We start from the raw sequence: 22490 nt of genomic DNA, 5'->3' as shown, positions 1-22490 counted from the left end.
TCCCCTCCACTGCTTATAGTATTGGATATAAATATTTTCTAGGTACTAGGGTCAGAACTAACCCAAATTTTTTTTTTTTTTTTTTTTTTTCCCACTGATTAATTGTACTGAAAGGGAAAACATCTTTAATTCAAATGGGCTGTGCAACCTTGCATTGAGTTGCTCTACTAGAATGACATTAAAAATAAAGATTTTTGTGGTTCAATAGATGTATTCCTAAAATTGTTGTTGCTTTTCAATCAGTTGCTCATTTATTTCACAAAACCAAAGATATATAGAATGTTACTATTCTTAAAAAAAGGAAACATTCCAAGGTAAGTAAAAGTTACAGAGGTTTATCAACAAAATGAATTCATAAAGCACAGTCTGTAATAATATGCCTGGAATTATAAAGGAGGAAATTGCACTGAGAACTTAGATGTGTGGTGGAGGGCACAAAATTTGAAGGTAGAAAATAATTCAATAGCAGTAAAATTGTTTTGTTCCATAGTTATTAGAATCCTTTAATGATTATATGTATTTGTAAGGCTTCTGTACCTTCACTGTCTCCTTTAGATGTACTTTCATCCTTTTACTGTACTTTTAATGGTGTGAAAAATAACCTCCATTCAGCACCAGGACAGGTGATGTAGCTATTTTTAAAACCATACATTAATATATATTTTGTTCTCTCTCTCTTTTTTTCTCTTTTTTTTCCCTTTCTTATTCTATTCCACATGTTTGTGGTTTTTTTGTCTTGGCTACTGGTGCCTCTTCCTTCTTTTCCTTTCTATTTGGACAGTTGTTTTTGGCCAGTTTGTGTTTTTCCAGACATCACTCCATGATGTTGTTGAAGTATATGATGGCCCAGCTCTTCAGTCATCTTTGTTATCCTCTCTCTCAGGATCTCATTCAGGTATTATTTAAAAGAACTCTCAGTATATTGTTATTTATTTTTTAAAAGGAAAATATAGTAAAAAAAAAAAGAGACAAAAAGTACTGTCGTATTTGCTTAAATTCATCTCAAGCAAATATATGAAATCCACATTTTGAACTAAACACTTCAAAATCTTTGCATTGATGAATGAAATGAAGTAAAAATGCCTCTTTTTTTTTGCCTTTTTAAAAATTTTGATATTTAGCTAATATTTTGGATATCTAGGACTTCTTACTCTGTGCCTTTATGGCTTTATCTGAAATAGATAGTACATATTCTAAAGGGAAAGCAAGACACATTTGTACCAAAGTAAAATTAAATAGATTAGTTACATGTTGAGTCTGTTTAAAGAGGTTGGGGTTTTTTTTGTTTGCTTGTTTTTTTCCATTTTGGTTTAGGTTTTCTGTGGGGGTTTTTTTAGGTTTTTTTTTTTTTTTTGGAGGGGAGTCTGTTGTGGTGTGCGTATTTGTTGTTGGTTTTTTTGTCATTGGTTCATTGGTTTGGTTTTTTGTATTTTTTTTTGAGGGGGATTGTTTGGTTTTGGTAAAGGAAAAAGGCAACAAACATTCTTCGTAACTAAGATGAGCTTTAACTCCCCTTTCCTAGAATGACATAACGCTGTCAACAAAAAATATTAAAACTTCATATATCTTGCAGAGTTTACTGAAGCAGAACAGGGTTTGAAGAGTATTATTTCTATCTGCAAAGATGTTGACAGGTGTTTTCTTTGGTAAAAAATGGCTATGACAACTTTGTATTTTCATTGTTTGAGTAGGCGAATCCCTTCCATTGAGCTCGGGGAACCAGATCACAGTCAGATTTACCTCAGTTGGACCAGTAACAGCTAAAGGATTTCATTTTGTTTATCAAGGTGAGACAACCCAGGGAAATGTGTACATTTATTCTGTTCATCATAGTTTGTAAATCATCAGAGAGGAACAGACTGAGAATGAAGAGGAAACTAATAGCCTTTTAACAATAGAAAATTGTCACTGTTTCTACATGTTTTGAAAAATTTTTGAAACTATTCTTTTATTTGCATTTTAAAGCTGAGATCAAATACTTAAGAAACATCAGAGGGGTTACAAATTTAAGAAGAGAGTTACACAAAACTGCTGGTTTTGTTTGCTAATCTGATTGACAAGTGTTAGATCCATCTGGATGCTCTAACTGGTTTATCTCCCAATTTAAATATGAGTAGCTGTAAATGTTATTACCTGTGGATTAAAAATGATCTTACTGTTATTAAGATGTTTTTCTTGGTTTACATTATTTGTCTTTTTATGGGTCAAGTGGGAAATTTTATATACCAACACTTGCAACTGCAATTCACTCTTTCATTACATATACTCATCTGACAGTCAGAACACACATTTAGAAAACCACATGAATAAATGTAAATATCTGACACAAAGTGTTATTTTGAAACCCAGTATTAGTTAAGTATCTCATGGTAGTATTTCTTACAAGTGTCATTTTAGATAGGTTTCCATGTGGATTTTATGCATTACTTCCAATCCTGGCAAGGATGTCAATGCTATGCTCTCCTAAATAGTAACTCAGACATCAAAAGTGAGCAATCTCTATTGTGAAGATTCACTTGGGGGTTATGGAAATGTTCTCAGCTGGAAAATAGCTGAAAGTTTCTTCTAGACATTTTAAATATTTCTGATTCAATATCTGTATTCCCTCACCAAATTGAAAATTAAGAATTCACAATTGTTTGGATGTTCACAGCTGTTCCAAGAACAAGTGCAACTCAGTGTAGCTCTGTGCCTGAACCAAGATTTGGAAAAAGGATTGGAAATGAATTTGCAGTTGGTTCACTGGTTCTTTTTGAGTGCAATCCAGGCTACATCCTCCATGGGTCAACAGCAATTAGATGTGATACAGTACCAAATGCATTGGCACAATGGAATGATTCACTCCCTACATGTATTGGTGAGTTCCTAAGGCTTTTTAATATAAATAATTACTGCTTAAAGTGTGGATTATTCTCCTGTTGAATTTCTTTATTGTTTGTCATTGGTATAGTATTTTATTCTTGCTTACTTTAATTTACTTCCTTTTTTATTCAAGGCTAAGTTTTATTCTCCTTTCTATTCTAACCATTTCACCTTGCTGTGAACTTTCACAAGTTTCATGAATATGGTCTGCTGCCATAATTAATGTGATAGCTTCTCTTACATTAACATCCCTGGAAGTTCCTGAGTATCCCTCTTTAATCAAGAATCAGAAATATTAGTTTGGTCCCTGACTTCTTGCAAGACTAAGATGCTTTTACATTGCAGATATCTAACAAGATATTGCAAGCTATTAGGAAGAACACTACTATATTAAAGATTTAGAAATACTTACATTAATATTTTGTTACTTTTCAGGAAAAGACCGGTAGCTTTTCAGATCAGAAAACATACTTTTTCTGGTTCTAGTCACTTTGAGATTAAATTCTCAAAATTAAATTCATAAATTAACGTGCATCCATTGATATTTATAAACTGACTTGGACCAACTGGAAATCTAGTAATTGTAATGAAATTCCCCACTTTACTTTTCCTGATAGGGAACAGAAGTTTTTATAAAAATTATCATAACCCATTGCAAAAATGGCATTATTGTACTGACTCCAGCAGAATACATAAACAGAGGTTTAGGTGAGTAGATGAAAAGAAAACAAAGAACATGTTTTCCTTAGGCTGATGTTTCATCTGCCATGCTAACCAGCTGATGGTGCCCAGTAGAGTATGAATGGATTTTAGTAAAGTGTAAGATTATCTCCAAAATATCAAAATCCTGATGGAGATCAAGGCTAAGTATCACTGGGGTACTATTGATAAAATATGATTAATCTAGTTTTAAACAAATAATGTTGCTTTAGACTGTTTCAGGCATAGCAATAGAAACTCAATTTCTATATCGATAAGAAGGTGACGTATATAGCTCTATCTCATTTAGTCTCATAGGTTACAGTTTAATCAGTAGAATTGTACTACTTTTCCCCTTGAATTATATTTCCTTTGGGTTTTTTTTTTCAGTTATAACAACTTGACAAAGTGTTGAAATCATTCTTTTGGACATTGATTACAATGTATTATTGCTATTTTAATACACGATTTAGTCTACAAAGAGAAAGCTCTCTGTGTCTAGACAAGCTCAGTTGAGGAAGGGTTACAGGCCACCTTCTGTGTGAAAATTCCTGTGTCAATAAATGTGATAAAACACCTATGAGATGAAAATTGCATTAAACTAAACCACTTTAATAATTGAAGGGGTAGACGTGACCATATTAAATTGCCTTAATTCTAGTGAATGTTTTAATATTGCATATTCAGATAATAGACATATAATCATTGAATCATAGAATCGTTAAGGTCAGAAAAGACATCCAAGATCATCGAGTTCAACCTTTGATCAAACTTCACCATGTCATCTACAGCACAGCACAAAGTGCCACATCCACTCATTTCTTGGACACTCACAGGGGTGATGACTCCACCACTTCCCTGGGAAGCACATTTTAATGCTTAACCACCCCTCCTGCATAGAATTTCACTTGATGTCCAATCTGAACCTGCCCTGGCACAGCCTGAGGCAATGTTCTCTTGCCTTACTTGCATGGGAGGAGAGCCCAACTCCCACCTGACTGCAACCTCCTTTCAGACTGTAGAGTGATGAGATCTCCCTGAGCCTTCTTTACCCCGGGCTGAGCGGCCCCAGCTCCCTCAGCCACTCTGATGCTGTACTCTCTAGAGCCTCTGCCAGCTTTGCTGCCTCTCTCTGGACTTACTGCAGCACTTCAAGGTCTTTCTTGTAGTGCGGGGCTCAAAGATTAACACAACACTCAAGGTGCAGCCTGGCATCAACCATTCCATTTGGTCATCCTTTTATGAGTAATTGTGTAAGCACTTTAAGTGGCACTAGCTTTTAATTTATCCATGTAGTTCCAAACAGATTCTATTAATTTTATGCCACGCAATATGTAGCTGCAATATTTATTATTAAGATAAGTTGCATTCTATCTATTTTCTAAATCCTCATATTTGCAGCTCCTGAGGTCCCTTCAGAACTTGGTGATGTTGCATAGAAGTGATGCATTAGCTTTTAATGGACTTGATAAACCATCTCATCAATCTTCTTCAATTTCAAAAATACCAACAGAATATCCATATGCTTTTTAAGATTAAGATTTAATACTATTTGTCTCTGTTAGAGCCTCTAATGATATAGACAAGATGCACTCAAGTTGAACATTCAAAAGAGAAACTTGATGGTACTTAATGTGTCTGTCCAGTTTCCTGCATAACACTTTTATTAATCTGTGAACAGATGTGATGAATGTAGTCTTGCAAGGATCTTGTAAATCCTTTACTGATGCAGTAGATGCACAGACTGTGATGAAATAACTCACACAAGCACACAACAGTCAAGGAGTTGAGACTGGTGTTATTAATTATTTAGAGGAGCAATATTAGAAAGAATGAATAGAAAAATATTAGAAAGAAAGAAGAAACAATGTTACCTGTGACACTTTTTATCCTTTATAGTTACACAGTACTTATACAATAGAATATATAACATACAGTACTTTATATTATACAATACAATACAAAGTATGGGTTTTTCATACTTCAACCTAAGCCTTAAAAAATGCTTTATTTTTGTAAGATTACCAGGCGACAATAGAATAGATTTCACTCTGTAAAAGTCAAATAAACAAGGGGATTCTATCAGGTAGGAAACTGGCATAATTCTAATTTTCTTCTCCTTTTTTGGTCAGATAAAGGAAGAGTTTGAGATATAAAATTTTATTTTCCTGAGGCATATAGGTATTTTTTAATGTAGCATCAATTTAAAATGTTTCCAGCCATAGAATAAGCTTTTATAATAAGTCTTCTCATTCTGAAGCTTTATACTTCTTTTCTTCCCTTATGCATTTCCTTTCAGTGCCCTGTGGTGGTATTTTAACAAAGCGCAAAGGGACCATTTTATCTCCTGGTTATCCTGAGCCTTATGACAACAATCTGAATTGTGTGTGGAAGATCACAGTACCAGAGGGAGCTGGGATTCAAGTGAGTTTACTTGCCATTTGCTTGCTACCATCATATTTAGAACTGTTTTTCCTTATGCAAAAGATGAAAAGATCATCTATCTGTACATTATTTCTATCTCATTAGTGATTCTGAAAATTTACTTTACTGCACATCTTTTCAATTATGCAGTGATTGAATGTTATAGGATTCTTAAAAATCTTAAAATATGCACTTGTAGCCTTTTACTTAGAAGAATATCACCATAACTTCTAAATGTATTTCAATAAATCAGTGATTCCTTATAAGCCAAGGGAAATAGAGAGCCTTCCTAGGAATTCTTTTTTGCCCTCCCCAGATTTATTTGTCTCCTTTCACACAGTGAAATTAAGTGACTTGCTTTCAAGGACAAGTTATATGTGTTATTCTAGAAACTCTGCTATTTACTCTATGTTTATGGAAGTTTACTGTGATGTAAAGATGCTTCATTGTGTTTCGAAGTGAGATGGGAATTTATTCTTTTAAATAGTTTCAGAGTTGTTGCTAACTTACATAGATTAAGAATCTCATAGAACACACAGTAGGAAAGTATCCATTAAGCTTAGTCATGCACATCTCTAGAGTTCACTAAAGAAACTGACAGAAATCTGGTTATTGCACAGGCAGTTGAATTTAATACATTAGAACTTCTAAGTATCATCTGAACAAATTCCTAGCAAAATGCACATCAAGAAATCATGATAAAAAGTTTTTTATGTCTATCCTAGTTCAAAATATAACTGCTGCAGAAAATGAATAAAGAGCTCAGTTTATGTAGTTAAAGACTTAATAATTAAGAAAATCTGAAAAAATCTTAACAGTGCTTTAAAGCCTTTTTACAAGTTTCATTACAAAGTTTTCAATAATATTTAATAGCCTAAATCAGCTTTGAGATTGATTTTGAGAACACTATTTGATTTAAAGAGTTGACTAGGACAGCTGACAGGATACTTTGTTCTGCGCATTTCTTGCACTAGGAAGACAGTTCAGAGGATTTAAATTAGGCAGTAACTTTCCTCCTGACTTAGGCCATCACTGTTGCTTTTTGAAAGTGCTTATCTCTTATCACAGGCTGCATTTTTCAGAATTGTTAATGAGTTGATTAAATTAATAACTTTGATTTCAATTTAGGTGTTTGCTCTTCATTATATTCTTTTGCCCCGGAGTTGTAATAAACAAAAAGATATATTTACTGTCGCCAAGTATCTGAAGCATTCTAACAGTGAGGGCCTCTTCACTGCTTCACTTAAGGAAAAGAAATCTGTTTGCTATTGTATCTGACCAATTCCTACAAAAATAGGTGCAGTGTTTGAGACCCCCATACAAGAAACAGATAGCCAAACTGAACATTTATTTCATGTTGAACAAGGTGCAAGTCATCTATTTAACATAGAAAAACGGCTTCATGACTTTGTTTTACTGGAACTAGTGTTTATTTCTTCTGTTGCAATTATTCCATTCTGGGAGAAAAAAATTGAGGCAAAAGCCTCAATTTAATGACTAAGGGACCCCTTTTTTAGGGTGATTGGGATTTCATCATCCCTCTGTCTCTTTTAAAGCGTTTTAGTAAACAGTTAAAACAAACAGGAAGGTAACACCAGAAACTCTCCCCTGCTAATCAGGAACAAGAATCTGATATTTCTCTACTTTGTAAGGTGTGGTTTCACTATATGAGAACAGGTATGGCCTCCTGCTTGCAGTTTATCTCCTTACCACTTTGCATCTCCATATGAGTGGAAGACTATTTTCCCCTCTGGAAGAAAGGAAGTGACTATTGTGCCTTTTGTTTGTAGCATGCTAGTGACTGCCCCTCCTCAGGAGATGAGCTGGTGATGAAGGTAATCAAACACAGCGGTTTTCTCTTACCTGGAGGCAGAATTTAAAATGGCAAAATAGATGAAGCATTGTGCATCCCTGTGGGACTAGTTTAGTCCTGGAGAAAATAAAGAGGAAAAAACTGCATGTATTGAAAATACCATGTTTCATCTTCTCCTCAATGTCCTCCAAACAAGAGAATCATATTCTATACCCATCTGATTTTCATGGCTGTGTGACTCTTGACAGAGGTAATATGTGGTTGTCACTAAAAGTTACAAGATTCATAGTTTGAATTGGCAATCAAATAAAAAATAGTTGCCGTTTTATTCACTTAATGATGATTTTCCATTCTCTTTGACAAGGGGAGCAAGACAACTTTTCATGACTGGGAGAAACAGAGGCTACAATTTAGAGTCATCTTTGAGCTTCAATAAAGAGGGGAAGAAGTTTATGTTCTTTGCCTCACATTTTTCTTCATAGGTGCAAGTGGTGAGTTTTGCCACAGAACACAACTGGGATTCCTTAGACTTTTATGATGGTGCTGACAACAATGCTCCAAGGCTTGGAAGTTATTCAGGTGACTGAGAAGATTTTACAATAAATGGTTTACAGATTCAACTCTTTACTGTAAACACACAGCTCTTTCTGTGTGTGTAAGCATGCTTGAGCATGGTATGTGGGCTTGTTTCTCCTGTAATTAGCAACAGGTAGTACTAGTTCTGTTTTAATAGGTCATCACTTAGCAGACTTCCATAAACCTGTATATTTTAAAATGTTAGAAATGAAATAACACTCAGAGGCTTCCAAACTAGACCTCTCTTAATCCAATTCTTTTCTCAGACTTGTAGCTGGGTCCAAAAATACAGACCTCAAAAATAGGTATCTCTTGATATTGCAGATGAAAAAGGATGCATTCTTTATCCTCATTTTAGACAAAGAAGACAGTTCTTTTTGCTTTACTTTTTCTTGTTTTCTTTTGTTTTCTTTGATTATAATAAATATGTGTGTATGCTAAGAGATCAGAGTTATTCATATTATCTTGACTTGTGCTGAAACACAAATAAATAGTCCACCACATTTCTAAGAACAGTCCAGCAACATATCTTCAGAGCTGCTTGGTATATTATCTCGACATAATAAATAAACATAACATGACTGTTATGTTTAGAATCATCCTGGGGACAGGATTTGCTCTTGCTTTTACAAAGACACTAGTGAATATTTCTCCTTTTGTGGGTAAAAACAAGTAATATAAATTTATATTAGCCTTTCCTTGTCTATTGTTCATGTCTCTGATATTGTGGCGCACTGAGAATGTAATAAAACTTTTATAGGGACATGTATTTGATAGCATCCATGATGGAAGAATATTATGGAATTGGTTTTGTGACCTATCTCCTGCTCCCCCCCTCTCCCCCTCCCTCTTTCTCTTTTTCTCTCCTTAATTCTGTTTATATACACACACAGACATCACACCCTTATGTCTACATTTATGTCACTTTCTGTGCTTTTCAATAATATTTTGAATTCTCTTTTCAGGAACAACCATACCTCCACTTCTAAACAGCACATCAAATAATTTATACCTCAATTTTCAGTCTGATATCAGTGTTTCAGCTGCTGGATTTCACCTTGAGTATACAGGTAATTCAGAAATATTCAATTAGTAAAGAGCACTCTCTGGTTCCAGACATCAGTTCTACCTAAACTATACAATAAAGGAATATTTAGTGCTATTACCCATAATGAGCTACATACTGTAACTTCAAAGTCATTTATAAAATTCTCATTTAAATCCAAGTGAGCAAATTCAGGCCTGAAAACTGTACTATAAGGACTGTGAGATTTAGTTTGTCTTGCTTTCATCCTTAAATTGCTTCCATCCTTAAATTGCTTTGCTCTCTGAAAAACTTTCTGAACCTACAGCAGACAGAAATAAATACAGATATTCTCATGTGGCAATCCTAATCCATTGTGTCCAGTGCAGCCTTGGTCTCTTCCCACAGTTGCCCCCCCTGCATCTCCACACCCCAGCACTCTCTGCCAAAATCTACAAATTATGCTCAACACAATCACATATGTACTATACAGTATGTATGTGTTGGATACAACTTGTCACCCTTGGCAAAGAGAAGAGATGGAATAATCTGAAAATAGCAGCTGTGCATCTTACGTGAGAAATGCCTTCAGGTTAATGAGAGCACTGAATTATTTTAAATGGTTTTTATTATTGCTGAGTACACCTCCAGTGGAAAAGGCTGTAGTTATAAACATACTTTCTGTCTGAATGACTTTGTCTCAGATGACTGACAGGAATTCTGGCAATCACCAGCTGTGTGGTTCCCTCTGCTTATATTGGTTCTGGTGTCTGATCTGCATAATTGTGTCACAGTTATTTCTTGTCAGTTTTACCATATGCAAATCCCATGCTCTGGTTGTCTGATTAGCCAGTTGGAGAACACAGCCTTGCAAAATTACAGGCTGATTGCTTGTCTATAACTAAACATTAATTATAGGTAGAATTATCCTGCCATTTCCTTGAAATGCAGATAGTCTCTCAGCCGCTTACAACTTCAGATGGGAAAAAACATCAGGAAGTTATGAAAATGAAATAAAATTAGACTGAATCCAGTGAAATTGAAAAGGCACCTTTGTATTCCCACATGGCCAAATAATATGTGTAATATATACTGCCCATGTAAAACTTCCACCTTTAAAAAAGGAAAAGATTAACAGTACACTATTTAAAGTATTGGTCCATGTCAAGAACAATAACCAAATATGTGTGTATGGATTTGTACAGGGATCTATGTGTGAATCTGAACAAAAGCAATATTTTCTGTGTGAATGAATAAACCCAAAGTATATGTTGAAAATTTGTGATTCAGGAAATAATACTGATGTCTCTCAGTAGATAGCCAATTAACCAGTAGCTCAGTGAAATATACTGCTTTGTAAGATAAATGATTAATTTACTTTTCTTGGGTAAGTGATAGAGATATGTGATTAAAACATCATTCAGTCTCTTGTGGTTTACTCCAGACAGCAACTAAGCACATAAAGCTGCTTGCTCACTTCCCTCCCCCTGCTTCCAAGTAGGATGGGGAACAGATTTGGAAAAAAATCAAATTTGTGAGCTGAGATAAAAATGGTTTAATAGAACAGAAAAGGAAGGGGAAATAATAATAATATGCAAATAGAACAAATAAAAATAATGAAATAAAATATACAAAAACAGATTGTGCACAATGCAGTTGTTCACCATCCACTGACTGATACCCAGACAGTTCACAAGCAGCAGTTCCCAGCCAGTTTTCCCCTTAGTTTATATGCTGAGCGTGGGGTCATATGGTATGGAATTTGTTCAATTGGGGTCAGCTGTCCTGAAACCTTATAGTTAGTTGCTTAATGTGGATTTCAATTCCTAGGCACCAGCTGTTTCACTACTTGAATCCATGACTCTTACTCCTCCATTATTCTCTAAGAAAGACATAGTCTCTATTACCTGTGAAAGTTTTATGATTTTTTTTTCCATCTGTTGTTCAATTGTTTTTCAATAAGAGACTATGGAAAATTCTGCATTGAGCTGAATCACGAATTTGGTATGGGAGATTAAGCCAAGGGACAGCACTTTGTCATCATTGCTAGGAAGAAAGACAACAGAAATTGTGCCTTGTGTATCTTTTGGATTTTTGTCTCTTGCATTTTTCTACAACAAACAGGATATTTGCTCGCAATTCCAGAACTCACAAAACTGCTGTATTTATGAAGAGATTTTGCCAGAAAGAAGGAGATACAGAGTTGTTCTCTTCAATTGTCCTGGTCATATCTGACTCTCAGACAGCAGTTCCTGCTCAAAAACTGTGATTGTGTTAATAGTTAGTAAATGGAAAGTAATGGCCAAATTTTAATTGTTTCATAAATTTATTTCATTTCATTGGAACCCATGCTGGCCAAGGAGATCATGAGGAGTCAGCTGAATTAAAGTCTCGGTCTCTGAAATATTAGGGCATGGTTCTCATGCAGAATCACATCAGAGTTGAAGACTTATATTAAGTGTTTTTCAAGTGAGCTTGCCATAAAGATTGATTTTGTCCAATTTTTAGTGTATCTTCCAAGTCTATTTCACCTATTCTAGGAGGCACAAGTCTGAGAGGAAGTATGCCCCATTTGCCAAAATGATTACTTTTCATTTCAACAACAGATTTCTCTAAGAAGGTTTCATTCTGTTTCATTTCCAATATCTCTTTCCATTCCTCATGAATAGTTTGTTGTCCTGTCTGCTAGGGATTATCTTCTGAGCTTCTAAAGAACCCAAATGTGAATATAAAAGTAAAAGAAAACAAAAGGAAGAAATATTTGTTGAAGAAATATTTTAACACAAGTAAATGATACTTTGACATAAAGAATTAAGTTTTCGTGTTCTGAAACTGAATAGTGTTCTTATCTATAAGGGTTTTTTTCTATAATATTTTTACTTCTCTTTTGAATTCCTAAATTGTTATTTTATCTATAAAATTCATTTTCTGTATTTCATTGGACATCTTAAATACAAAAATATATATTGCATTGAAAATACATTATATCACCTGAACTTTTCCAACAAAGAATGCCACAGAATGGTTTGTTAAACACTTCCATAATGTTTATATATTTTTATACCACTATAAAAATTTTGATTTATTGCTCATTTTCTCTAACTAAAGTTTTGTATTATCAAAAATTTCATTGGTAGGTTTTTGTATTGAGCATTACAGGAGCTGCTGGAGAAGGGCAAGACAACATCAAAAAGCTTCTTTTTCTTTATACACAATTGTTCTTATCTGAAAAGTAGAAGATACTGAAAGTATGTTTTCAATGAATGCCAGGTTAAAATCTCTTTTTATTACCATTGGCTATGAAAGTTCAATAATTTAACACATTTTACTGTGAGAGTAGTATAACATAGTTCAAGAAAGTATTCATGCATCACAAATAAATCAATAATGAACAGACTGCAGTTTAATATATTTATGAGTACATTTTTATGACCTGAATAAATATCACAACACTCCAAAGACATGAGCTCTGAACTAGTCCTCAGCTGGGAAGATGTCAAAATTTGTTTCAGTTTTTGAAAGGCATTGTAGGCATTCAGACTATATTTTTTTCCCAAATATTATTTTGTTAATTGAAGTGAGAGACAATAGGATGAACACCTGTGAATGTATTTGGGCTGCTAAGGCAGCCTGAGAAAGGCATTTGGATGAAGTCATTTGCCTTTGCATGGCCTGACTGTTCACATAGTTAGGTTACACGCTTCAGCTGAAGGTTCAGTTATTGGAAACTGAAACCTGCTAATTCTTAGTTTAACTGTTCAAAACAGATAATAAGCAATCATCTGTGTAAGCCAAGCACACTTGTTATTTTGCATCTGTACTTTGTACATTACCTGGATCACATTCTAGATGTCTGAAATGTAAAAAGTGGATCTAGGTCCATCATTCACTTTCAAAACTGGTTCTTTGCTCTGCTCTAGTTTGAGAACAGAAAATAGAATTTGCAGACTAAAAGTTTCTGTTAGCTTTCATCTTTCATATTGTATAAAAATGCACTCTTTTAAGGTGGTAGATTTTACTTAGTGAGAATCTTACGTGAAATGATCAGTTACTTCAATAAGTTTTAAAACAGGCAGATTTTGATAGTGTTCTGAGGAAGTAGGTGGCCATAATTGAATTCCACAATGTTTCTTTATTATCCTGTGTACTGATGACCAGTTGTGTAATAGTTCTTCACAACTAGGCTTTAATTCCCACATTAGGCAAAGAAAACAACTCAGTTGATTATACTTTCTTACATTCCTGGACCTTCCTGGGTAGACGCAAGGAAAAAAAATTCTCTTTTTGATGACTGTGAAAAAAAAACATGTGGCGTCTTGGCAAAAAAGCTTCCATTGCAATCAGAAATTCCAAATATCAGTGTTATAGCTCTATAGGTACTTCTTTAAACATAGTAGATTAGATGAAGTCTGATGCAAATATTTATTCTCTGTGTGTGTGTCTGTCTGTCTGTGTGTGTGTGTAAACGAATGAAGGAGTTGAGTCACACTTGTGGAGGATGGAATGCTGGAGAGCACTTTTACTTTGCACTGTTCTTCCAGTATTTTGCAGTTGATGTATTGTTGGCCAGCCTCCCCTAGAACACATGCTGGTAAAGCACAGTGGAGGTGTTCTCAGTCTGAATGATGAAGGCTGTAATTACAAGTGAGACTGGAGGTAGAAATGAATAAGTCTGTGCCAGGAGATAGTGGAATTTTAGAGCTGGGACTGCAGGTTGGGAAGTGTTTTTTGCCACATCAATCCTTTTCCTTTACTCAGGAAAGAATATTTTTTCTCCTTATATACAGTAGTTCCAAAATAATATTCTACTTTTCCAGAGACAACTGCTGATTCCCAAGTGTGCCCAAAAGGTTATCAACACAATGTGCCTATGTACACTGTACACAATCCTATGCAAATCTAAAAAACAATATTATATTCTTTAGAATGACTGAACTTCTCTATTTTTCTCAGCTATAGGTTTGGACTCTTGTCCTGAACCACAGACCCCAAGTAATGGTATCAAAATTGGAGACAGATACATGGTTGGAGATGTGGTGTCTTTCCAGTGTGACCAGGGTTATTCTCTGCAGGTAAGCCAAGTTTCCTACTTCAAATGGTGCCTTTCAGCTGTTTAACGTGCTTATGTTTGGGCTTGTCAGTGCAAAATGTACACTGAGCTCTTCAGGAATTGTGTACACATGATAAGCTTACAGGACTCTGTTTTCTACCAGATAGTGAATTAGAAACTATCCAAATATTCCTTCACAAGTGTATGGCTTTGTGCTTCTTCTGCATTAGTGATTATAGGTTGTTATCTACTGTTGAAAACTTTTTTGATAATTATAGCTGAACCACTGTGGCACAATTAAGTTAAAGTAACTTGATGAACAATTAATAGTATTTCTCTATACACAGGAGGAAAAAGAAAGTAAGTAAAGAAGACAACTAAGAATAAAAAAAGGGAAAGAAATAATTACTTTTCTTAGTAAATCAGATAGTGTCAGTTGTTTTCTTGCAGAAATTTCTTGAGGTTTTTTTCTCCAAAATGTTTATCAAATAGGGGTGTATTTTTTCCAAGTAAATTTCCAGTGTCCTTGCACTAACAAAAGGTATATCCAGGGGAGATGTGATTGCAAATCACCAGTGGGAACTTGTCTGCCTATAGGAAAGAAGATCAAAAACTTGTACAGTTATGCCATAGAATCAGATCCAAAACCAAGCATTGTTTTTACTTGAGACTCCCCAAGAAGAGTTTGTAAATTCTACACTCTTCCTTTATCTAGGTCTTTGAGAGCCAAAAGGACAGAAAATTATTACATTACCCAAGTACTGAAAAAAAGAGAAGTCTTGTAAGAAGAAAATAATTTCTATATAACAGCACATTATGAACACCTTATAATGGAGTTCCAGAAACTTTTGGAGCAAAATAGCAAAATATGCAAGAATGAGCAAAGTATCATTAATATCAGTCTCACCTATGAAGTGTTGATGTCAGACTAACTAAATGAAGTCTAAAAATGCTAATAATTTCAAATATTTATTTTACACAATTCTGTGAAAACTTAGATACAGGGTTTATATTTGTTGCATCAAAAATAGAAACTGAATTATATTCTTTGACCAAAAAAAAAAAAAAAACTGGTTTATAGTGATCGAACAAAGTAGTCTTGTCTGCCTCCAGATTTCAATTGCTGTTTGAATTTGGGACCTCTATCCCAATTAATTCTCCTTCAAGATAGAATTCCTAGTCATGCCTGCAGATTTCTAGCATTTCAAGAACAGATAAAACACATGTTTTGTGATTGCAGCTCTGAGAATGACTATTGAAGTTTTCTTCTTATGTTGCCTGCTATTAACTGGCCACTCTTGGAAACAGCCTGAAAATTATTTTTTGCTTCTTTGCTTTAATTGCCACCTTAAATACAAGTGAGTGTGAACAGATAAGCCACAGTAAAGGCTGAAATAAAGAAAATAAAACATATAGAAAACAAAGAATTTAGGAGCATAGACTGTGCAAACACACATGTAAAGTTTCTTCCCACCATACAGTTTTTCTGACTTGTGCAGTCTGACTAGATGGTTTTGGAAGATATCCCAAGTACAGTTTTCTCTTAAGATTTTCCATTTTTGTTTGCTTTCTCTGGAAGGTAGTTAGAGTTACACGAGGCCGATGAACAACACAGAGGGTGTGTCTATGATGAGTTTAGAACATAAATTCAGCACTTACATAATTTATATAGTATGTAAAGTTTCATCATGTTCAACACCTGATGGGCATCCGTACTATGCAAACATTGCTTCAGTTAGACCTGTAGTTGCCAGACCTTTGGTTTACACTGAAACAAGCATAGGATTTAGCTGGATTCTGTAATACTGTAAAAAATAATATTAATAGACACCATCATGAAGTGAGCTAACAGTCACAGTCTTCTCTGTTGTTTTCAAGGCATGAAACAATTCACAGTGTACAATGTAAATACTCTACCTTTTTGGTTTTGTGCATTTTGATGATGTTTTAAATTATACATTCTTTTTGTTGAAATACTAACATGCTGTATATCATATATTTTTAATATGAATTAGCAAATATTGTGTCATTTTAGGGACATTCACATATCACTTGTATGCCGGGACCAGTAAGAAGATGGAATTATCCCATTCCAATATGTTTAGGTATGTTCAGCTTCCATCCTTTTCCTTACATATACCAGAATAAGGAAACCAGAAAACTCAAAAATAATAGACACATGTAGTGGAAAGAATTGGGAGAATGGGAGAAACTTAATTAAATGTGAAAATGGTCAAATGAAATTAGAGATTTTCAAAGCCTGCTGCACACTAATGTTGGCAAATCTTTCCTGAAATGTCCGAGCAATATAAGGACAACACATTGTCCCTTTCAACCCAAACTATTCTATATGATTCTATGTGTTCTAGTCAGATATATCATCAATTCATTATCAGGAATGACACCTCCAGAGACCTTTGCAATATAGCTAATTTATTTAAGACTTATTTCCCCAGAAGAATAATGGCAATTGCAGATGATAGGAATAACATTACATTTTCATCTCTAATGAATTCAACATAAGCATGTCTACCAAATTTGAGAAGATACATTATTTTTCAAGTTAAATTATACATATGTCCATAATATTATTGGGAAAAGCACTGAAAACCTGTCAGAAACCAAAATGAAACCTGTGAAGTGTGTTTAAATATACTCTTTTTATGTGATAATGTGAGGAATGTAAAACTCCTAGTTGTGATCTTTTTCACTGCATATACATGCCTTTTTGTTTGGGTTCTCTAACAATAAAAGTTATCTGGATTTGTAATCTTGAATGTATGGAAAACAGGATGCTGTAGATCTCATTAAAGATTTTTTTGCTTTGCTTTTCTTCAAGACAGTTAATGTATATCCTCTTGAGCTGCTTTCCATAATCCTGTTCTTAATCCTGTGGAGTGTTAAAAGCCTCCTGTGAGGTACTGAGCTCCCTCAGCTTAGAATTTATAAATATTCAACAAGGTTGAGATATTTGTAAGAATTTTTTCAGGAGTTAGTCTTCAATTTTTGTCATTATGCATTAGCATATGGTTAGGAAGTCTGATATTATAATTGCACTGCTCTTGGTAAATTCTGAAGATATAGATGCTGTGCTGAAAATTTGGTGACCTTTTTTTCATATACTTTTCCTTTTTTTTGCAAGTACTGATTTTTAATTGTGTTTCAAATACTGTAGCAAATTTTACTTGGACAAAACTTATAAACAAAATTCTGTTTATCATAATTACCACCTTTAAATGCAATATGGATGTCTAAGTAATTTTATTTACTGTTGCCATGCCTGAAAACTAAAGTAAAATTAAGATATTAATTTAGCCTAATTTCTGGAAGTATGTGTATGTTTACTTTTCTGAGTTTGTTTATCTCACTTTTAGAACAAAAGGATACAAATGCACTTTTTAAAAGGCCTCTTGAATAGCTTACAGTACGAAATCTTTTTATAATACATTGTCTTATATTATTCAGATGCTCCTTTACAAACAAGCACGATTGTCTCAGCCCTGCTATAAGCTGGTGTGTGCTGCTTGCCTACCACAAGGACAGTTCTGGTAGACAAATTGCAGAGTAAGCATTAGGGAAATGAGGCTGGTGGAAGCACGAGTCTTATGTGGAGTGGCTGAGGGAGCTGGGGGCGTTCAGCCTGGACAAAAAGGAGGTTCAGGGAGATGTCATCACTCTCTACAGCTCCCTGAAAGGAGGCCATAGCCAGGTGGGGCTGATCTCTTTTCCCAGGCAGCCACTGACAGGATGAGAGGACAGAGCCTCCAGATGCACCTGGGAAGGTTCAGGTTCAACATCAGGAAGAATTTCTTTATGGGAAAGGTGGTCAGGAATATCAGATCATTTCTTTACTGAATGGGCTGCCCAGGGATATGGTGGAGTCACCATCCCTGTGGGTGCTTAGGAAGTGGCTGGATGTGCAATTCAGTGTCATAGTGTAATGGGCAAGGTGATGATCAGTTAAAGGTTGGACTTGATAATATTGGAGGTTTTTTTCAACCTAAATGATTCTGCAATTCTGTAATCTGTTCTATTTTGGGTGCATGTATCCCCCAAGTTAAAATCTACGCAACTCAGAGCTGATACAAAGTTGCAAGGTACCTACCTGTAAATGAATTTCTAACAGACATTTAGCGGTAAAGACATGTTTGAGTATTTGTCTAAATATAACCCTAGGTATTATTTATATTATTAATGCTCTAAGGATCTTCAATGTTACAGATTATTTTTTGTTCATTTGACTCCTCTGAAAAATATTTTTGGTTTGTTTTTTTTTTTTTTTAGCACAATGTGGTGGTGGCATGTCAGACTTCAGTGGAGTGATTCTCAGTCCAGGGTTTCCTGGCAACTATCCTAGCAGTCTGGATTGCACATGGACAATAAAACTGCCTATTGGGTTTGGTATGTGCTGTTTTATGGATTTAAAATTGCTTTTTTAAGAGTGCAAAATACTGAACATAGATTTTAAAATATTGTTAATCTTTATGCCAGTAAAAACCCACAAGTAATAATAATCCATTTGAAAAAGTTAACAAAATCCTAAAAGAAATATTTAAAATAGAAAAGTTGCAAGGGTCTTGGTTTTTCATTTAATATATGCCAACATTTTCTGATAAAGACAAAATTGTTTAATTAGAATTCAGTACAATTTTCTAACTTTACAGAACTGATTTATCTTTTTGTGAAATCATAAACCCAACAAATAAAAAATAGCTATCATGAATATTTCACACCAGGTCAATTTAGAAGTTAATACTACATTTAATTAATTATTTTATCATTAAGCTTCTTTGCATATCCTAAATGACACTCAAAGCGGCATAGAAATGTAGAAGCTTCCCACTCAAAGCTGTCAAACTTCCCACTCAAAGTAGAATTGTCAGAAACACTGGATCAAGCCCAGGACTGGTGGAACTGTCTCACTAGGGCTGCCGCTCACCTAATCCATCCCCAGGCTGTAACAGATAAGGATGTTGTATTCCAGATGTAGAATTTTTCACCTTTCCTTGTGCAAACCTTTAAGAAACATTTATTTACTCAGTCCTTAAGTTTTTTAATGTTCTTCAGAGAAAAATTGTGTCATTTAATATATCATCCATAACCCTTAGTTTAGTATCCTCCACACATTTGTTGAGGATGCCTTCTCATTTTCCAAGTCTCTTCTGATGACATAAACCAGTGTAAACTTCCATAGCAACCCACAGAATGTTGTGCTTGTTACTGGCTGCCAACCATTGAATGGCTGATTATCACCCTTGGAGCCTCAAAGTTATGTTAATTTTTAACTGACTTCCTTTCCATTCATCAAGCTCATGTATGTTCAGCTTTCAGATGAGAATGTTATAGACCGAGTCAAAAGCCATAGCAGGGTAAAAGTATGTTATATACACTTTTCTCCCTTTGTCAATTTAATAATAGAAGGATATGATGGTTGATTAACTGTTATTTTCTATTAGAAAATCCATGATGAATGCTCCTAAGTGTCTTTTTGTCTCTTGTATGTTTGGAAATTGCGTTAAAAAAAACAAGTTCAATAATTTTTCCAAGGAGTGCAACGAACCTGTAGTTGACATTTCCCAGGTCCTTTTTGTTGTCTTAAAGGTGAATGTAAATTCAGACTTTTTCAAGTCACTAGAACTTCTCTTATTTCACTATGGTTTTGTATAGATACTATCAGCATTTTAATTATATTTGCTAACACCTTGAGCAACTTTGGTAGGATCCTATGCATATTTTATTGTGAAATCATTATTTGAAGCCAGCCAGAAGAGTTGTCCCATCTAATTTTTTATAACATGTGGCACTTTTTGAGGCGCATGTGCACTTGGATTTTTTTCTTTATATGCTAGTTGAATGGTGTGCTGGTTTTCTTTGACAGGCCTTACCGTTTTCTAATTTATACCTACCATCTTCTGCCCTAGTTTTTACTTGACGATACAGAATTTCTGGGTCTTACACAATGAGTGTGACATCCCAAATAGCATTCTCCTTTGCATAGGTTCAGATTCTTTCCCTCCTCTTTTTAAAATAATTTCTGTGGATTTTTTTATTAGAAATCCCATGAGCCTAGTTCACTTATGATTTATATGAAAGCCAATTGTTCTGCATGGGTTGTTCTATCTGGGGGAAATACATTATATTAAAATGGGGATTTCTGTATAGAACCCAATTTGTTTGTTTGCATTTTGTTCAAACACACAAGATTACAGTCAATAATTGATTTTTTTTTGTCTTAGCACTTTATAGAAATAACATGGACACTTTAATTCTGCCAATACCTGAATTTTTAGATAGCCTGATGGGACAATTTGTAGTGCTTCACTATGAGTCATAGTGCTGTCTAGAATCAATTTCTGCTTGTTAAGTTATCAAAAAAAAATTATAGCAGTAGTAGGTACATTATTTCTGGATCAAATCCACAGGAGAAAAGAATATTCAGAGCTATAAGGGAACACGATATTTTGACAGATGATTCCAAAGACATTTGCTAATAAAGAAGAGATAATGAAAATCTGAAATATTGCTTAATTTCAAATTTAACAAAATGGTATGTTCAACTGCATCCAGAACCTGCTGTCTTTTTATCCCAAATACATTGCCATCTGCCTCTTCCTTCACTTTACTGCTATCCTGTCTCTCTTCCCATACTGACTCCTTACTCCGTTTTCTTTGCTTGCAGTCTGCCAGGCTTTTGTGTCCAATAATTCTAACTTAACTCTTCAGACTGCTGTTTACACTCTACATTGTTGACATACTATTTAGTTTGACTTCCATTAGGCAGGAGATTCAGCTACTGAAGTTTTGGAAACAGTTTCTTGGATAAGTAAGTTTAACCACCAAAATCAATAGCTCTGAACTGCTTTGTACCAACTGAAGTTTATTCACTGGATTTATGAGCTATTTTCAGTTCATGTATAGGAAAATGAAATTATTCATTTTCTAGAAGAAAACTAAATCTGCACTGATTGAAACATGCTTGATGTTTTTTACCTTTTTTAAGTGAGATATGTTTAAAACTAAATTGAATATTAAAATAAAATTTCAGTGTAAAAATAAAAATATTACATTTGAAGGAATGATGGCTAAAACTGGTTTTTGTGATGCTGCGACTCTGATCTAGTGGGGGCATGTCCAACTCTTTTGTGTAGTAAATAGAAAAACTCAAAAACACCATCATGGGGACCTTCTATGGACTTTCACTTGTTTAACTCTTTTTAGAAAGATTTTCTCCCAATTATAAGTTACAGATCATAAGCTTCTTCACTATATATTAGCTAATGGCATAATGTTTTTACTAAGGACACTGTATTTATTTGCATAGATAAATATATTAACTACTCTTTCAAGCAGGATGTCCAAACTGCAAAAAGACATGGGAAAAATAAATCAGTCTAACAAGCTGAAGTTTCAGACAAATAGAGGCAGGTGCTACTGGCAGAGCAAGGGATGAATACTTCTGAAGATTGATATGGTTCAGAAACTTGAAGAGAAAGACAGTGTAATACAGAGAGCAGGATGATTTGCGAAAATATATTTATACTTTTGTATCAAAGAAAGTTCATGAAAGAGGAAAAATCTGATAGCAAGGTCACAGGAGCTGGCAGCTGTTAATGGCAGGTTAAACTTTGGATAAGTGTATGGTTCACAGGATCAAATGAAAGGCCAAAGTATGATAGAGAAAGGGCAAAGACTGAATATAGCTTGATTCTCTGTATAGGAAATATTTGGAAGGCTGACAAAGTCAAAGAATGACACTTAAAAATGCTTTCTTATCACTTATAGACTGTCTTCAGATAAAGCAAGACAGAAATTATCAGGCTAACAGTAATTGAATTATGCACATAACTTGCATATAAAATGTTTCATGCTTCAGAAAATATTTTATAAACTTTACATAATATCTGAGGGAAAAGTTCTAAAGGACAGTGAGAAACACTATTTAGGTATTACAGTTCAGGAGTTACAAAACTATTCATGACTTTCAATAATTTACCTGACATTATATCTTTTACTTTCAGTTTTATATGAAATTGTGTTGATTG

The 22490-nt window shown here is 34.4% G+C and overlaps 1 protein-coding gene across 4 annotated transcripts in view; it reads left to right on the top strand.

The window, feature by feature from the left end:
• CSMD3 (CUB and Sushi multiple domains 3) overlaps positions 1-22490 on the top strand; it is a 586421-nt gene that overhangs the window by 469012 nt on the left and 94919 nt on the right. For all 4 annotated transcript variants that reach the window (XM_054290025.1, XM_054289307.1, XM_054288554.1 and 1 more), the window contains 9 exons: positions 782-895; positions 1692-1787; positions 2654-2857; positions 5861-5985; positions 8281-8377; positions 9340-9444; positions 14352-14470; positions 16484-16553; positions 18733-18849. In XM_054290025.1, coding sequence (XP_054146000.1) covers positions 782-895; positions 1692-1787; positions 2654-2857; positions 5861-5985; positions 8281-8377; positions 9340-9444; positions 14352-14470; positions 16484-16553; positions 18733-18849 — 1047 coding nt within the window. The remainder of the gene's footprint in view (positions 1-781; positions 896-1691; positions 1788-2653; positions 2858-5860; positions 5986-8280; positions 8378-9339; positions 9445-14351; positions 14471-16483; positions 16554-18732; positions 18850-22490) is intronic.

This window comes from Melozone crissalis, unplaced genomic scaffold (assembly GCF_028551555.1).
Source record: "Melozone crissalis strain CALT ecotype California unplaced genomic scaffold, PUWL_Pcris_2 ptg000002l_1, whole genome shotgun sequence".
Lineage (NCBI taxonomy): Eukaryota > Metazoa > Chordata > Aves > Passeriformes > Passerellidae > Melozone > Melozone crissalis.
Note: the sequence above shows the minus strand (reverse complement) of the source record. Positions and strands in the feature narration are given on the sequence as shown.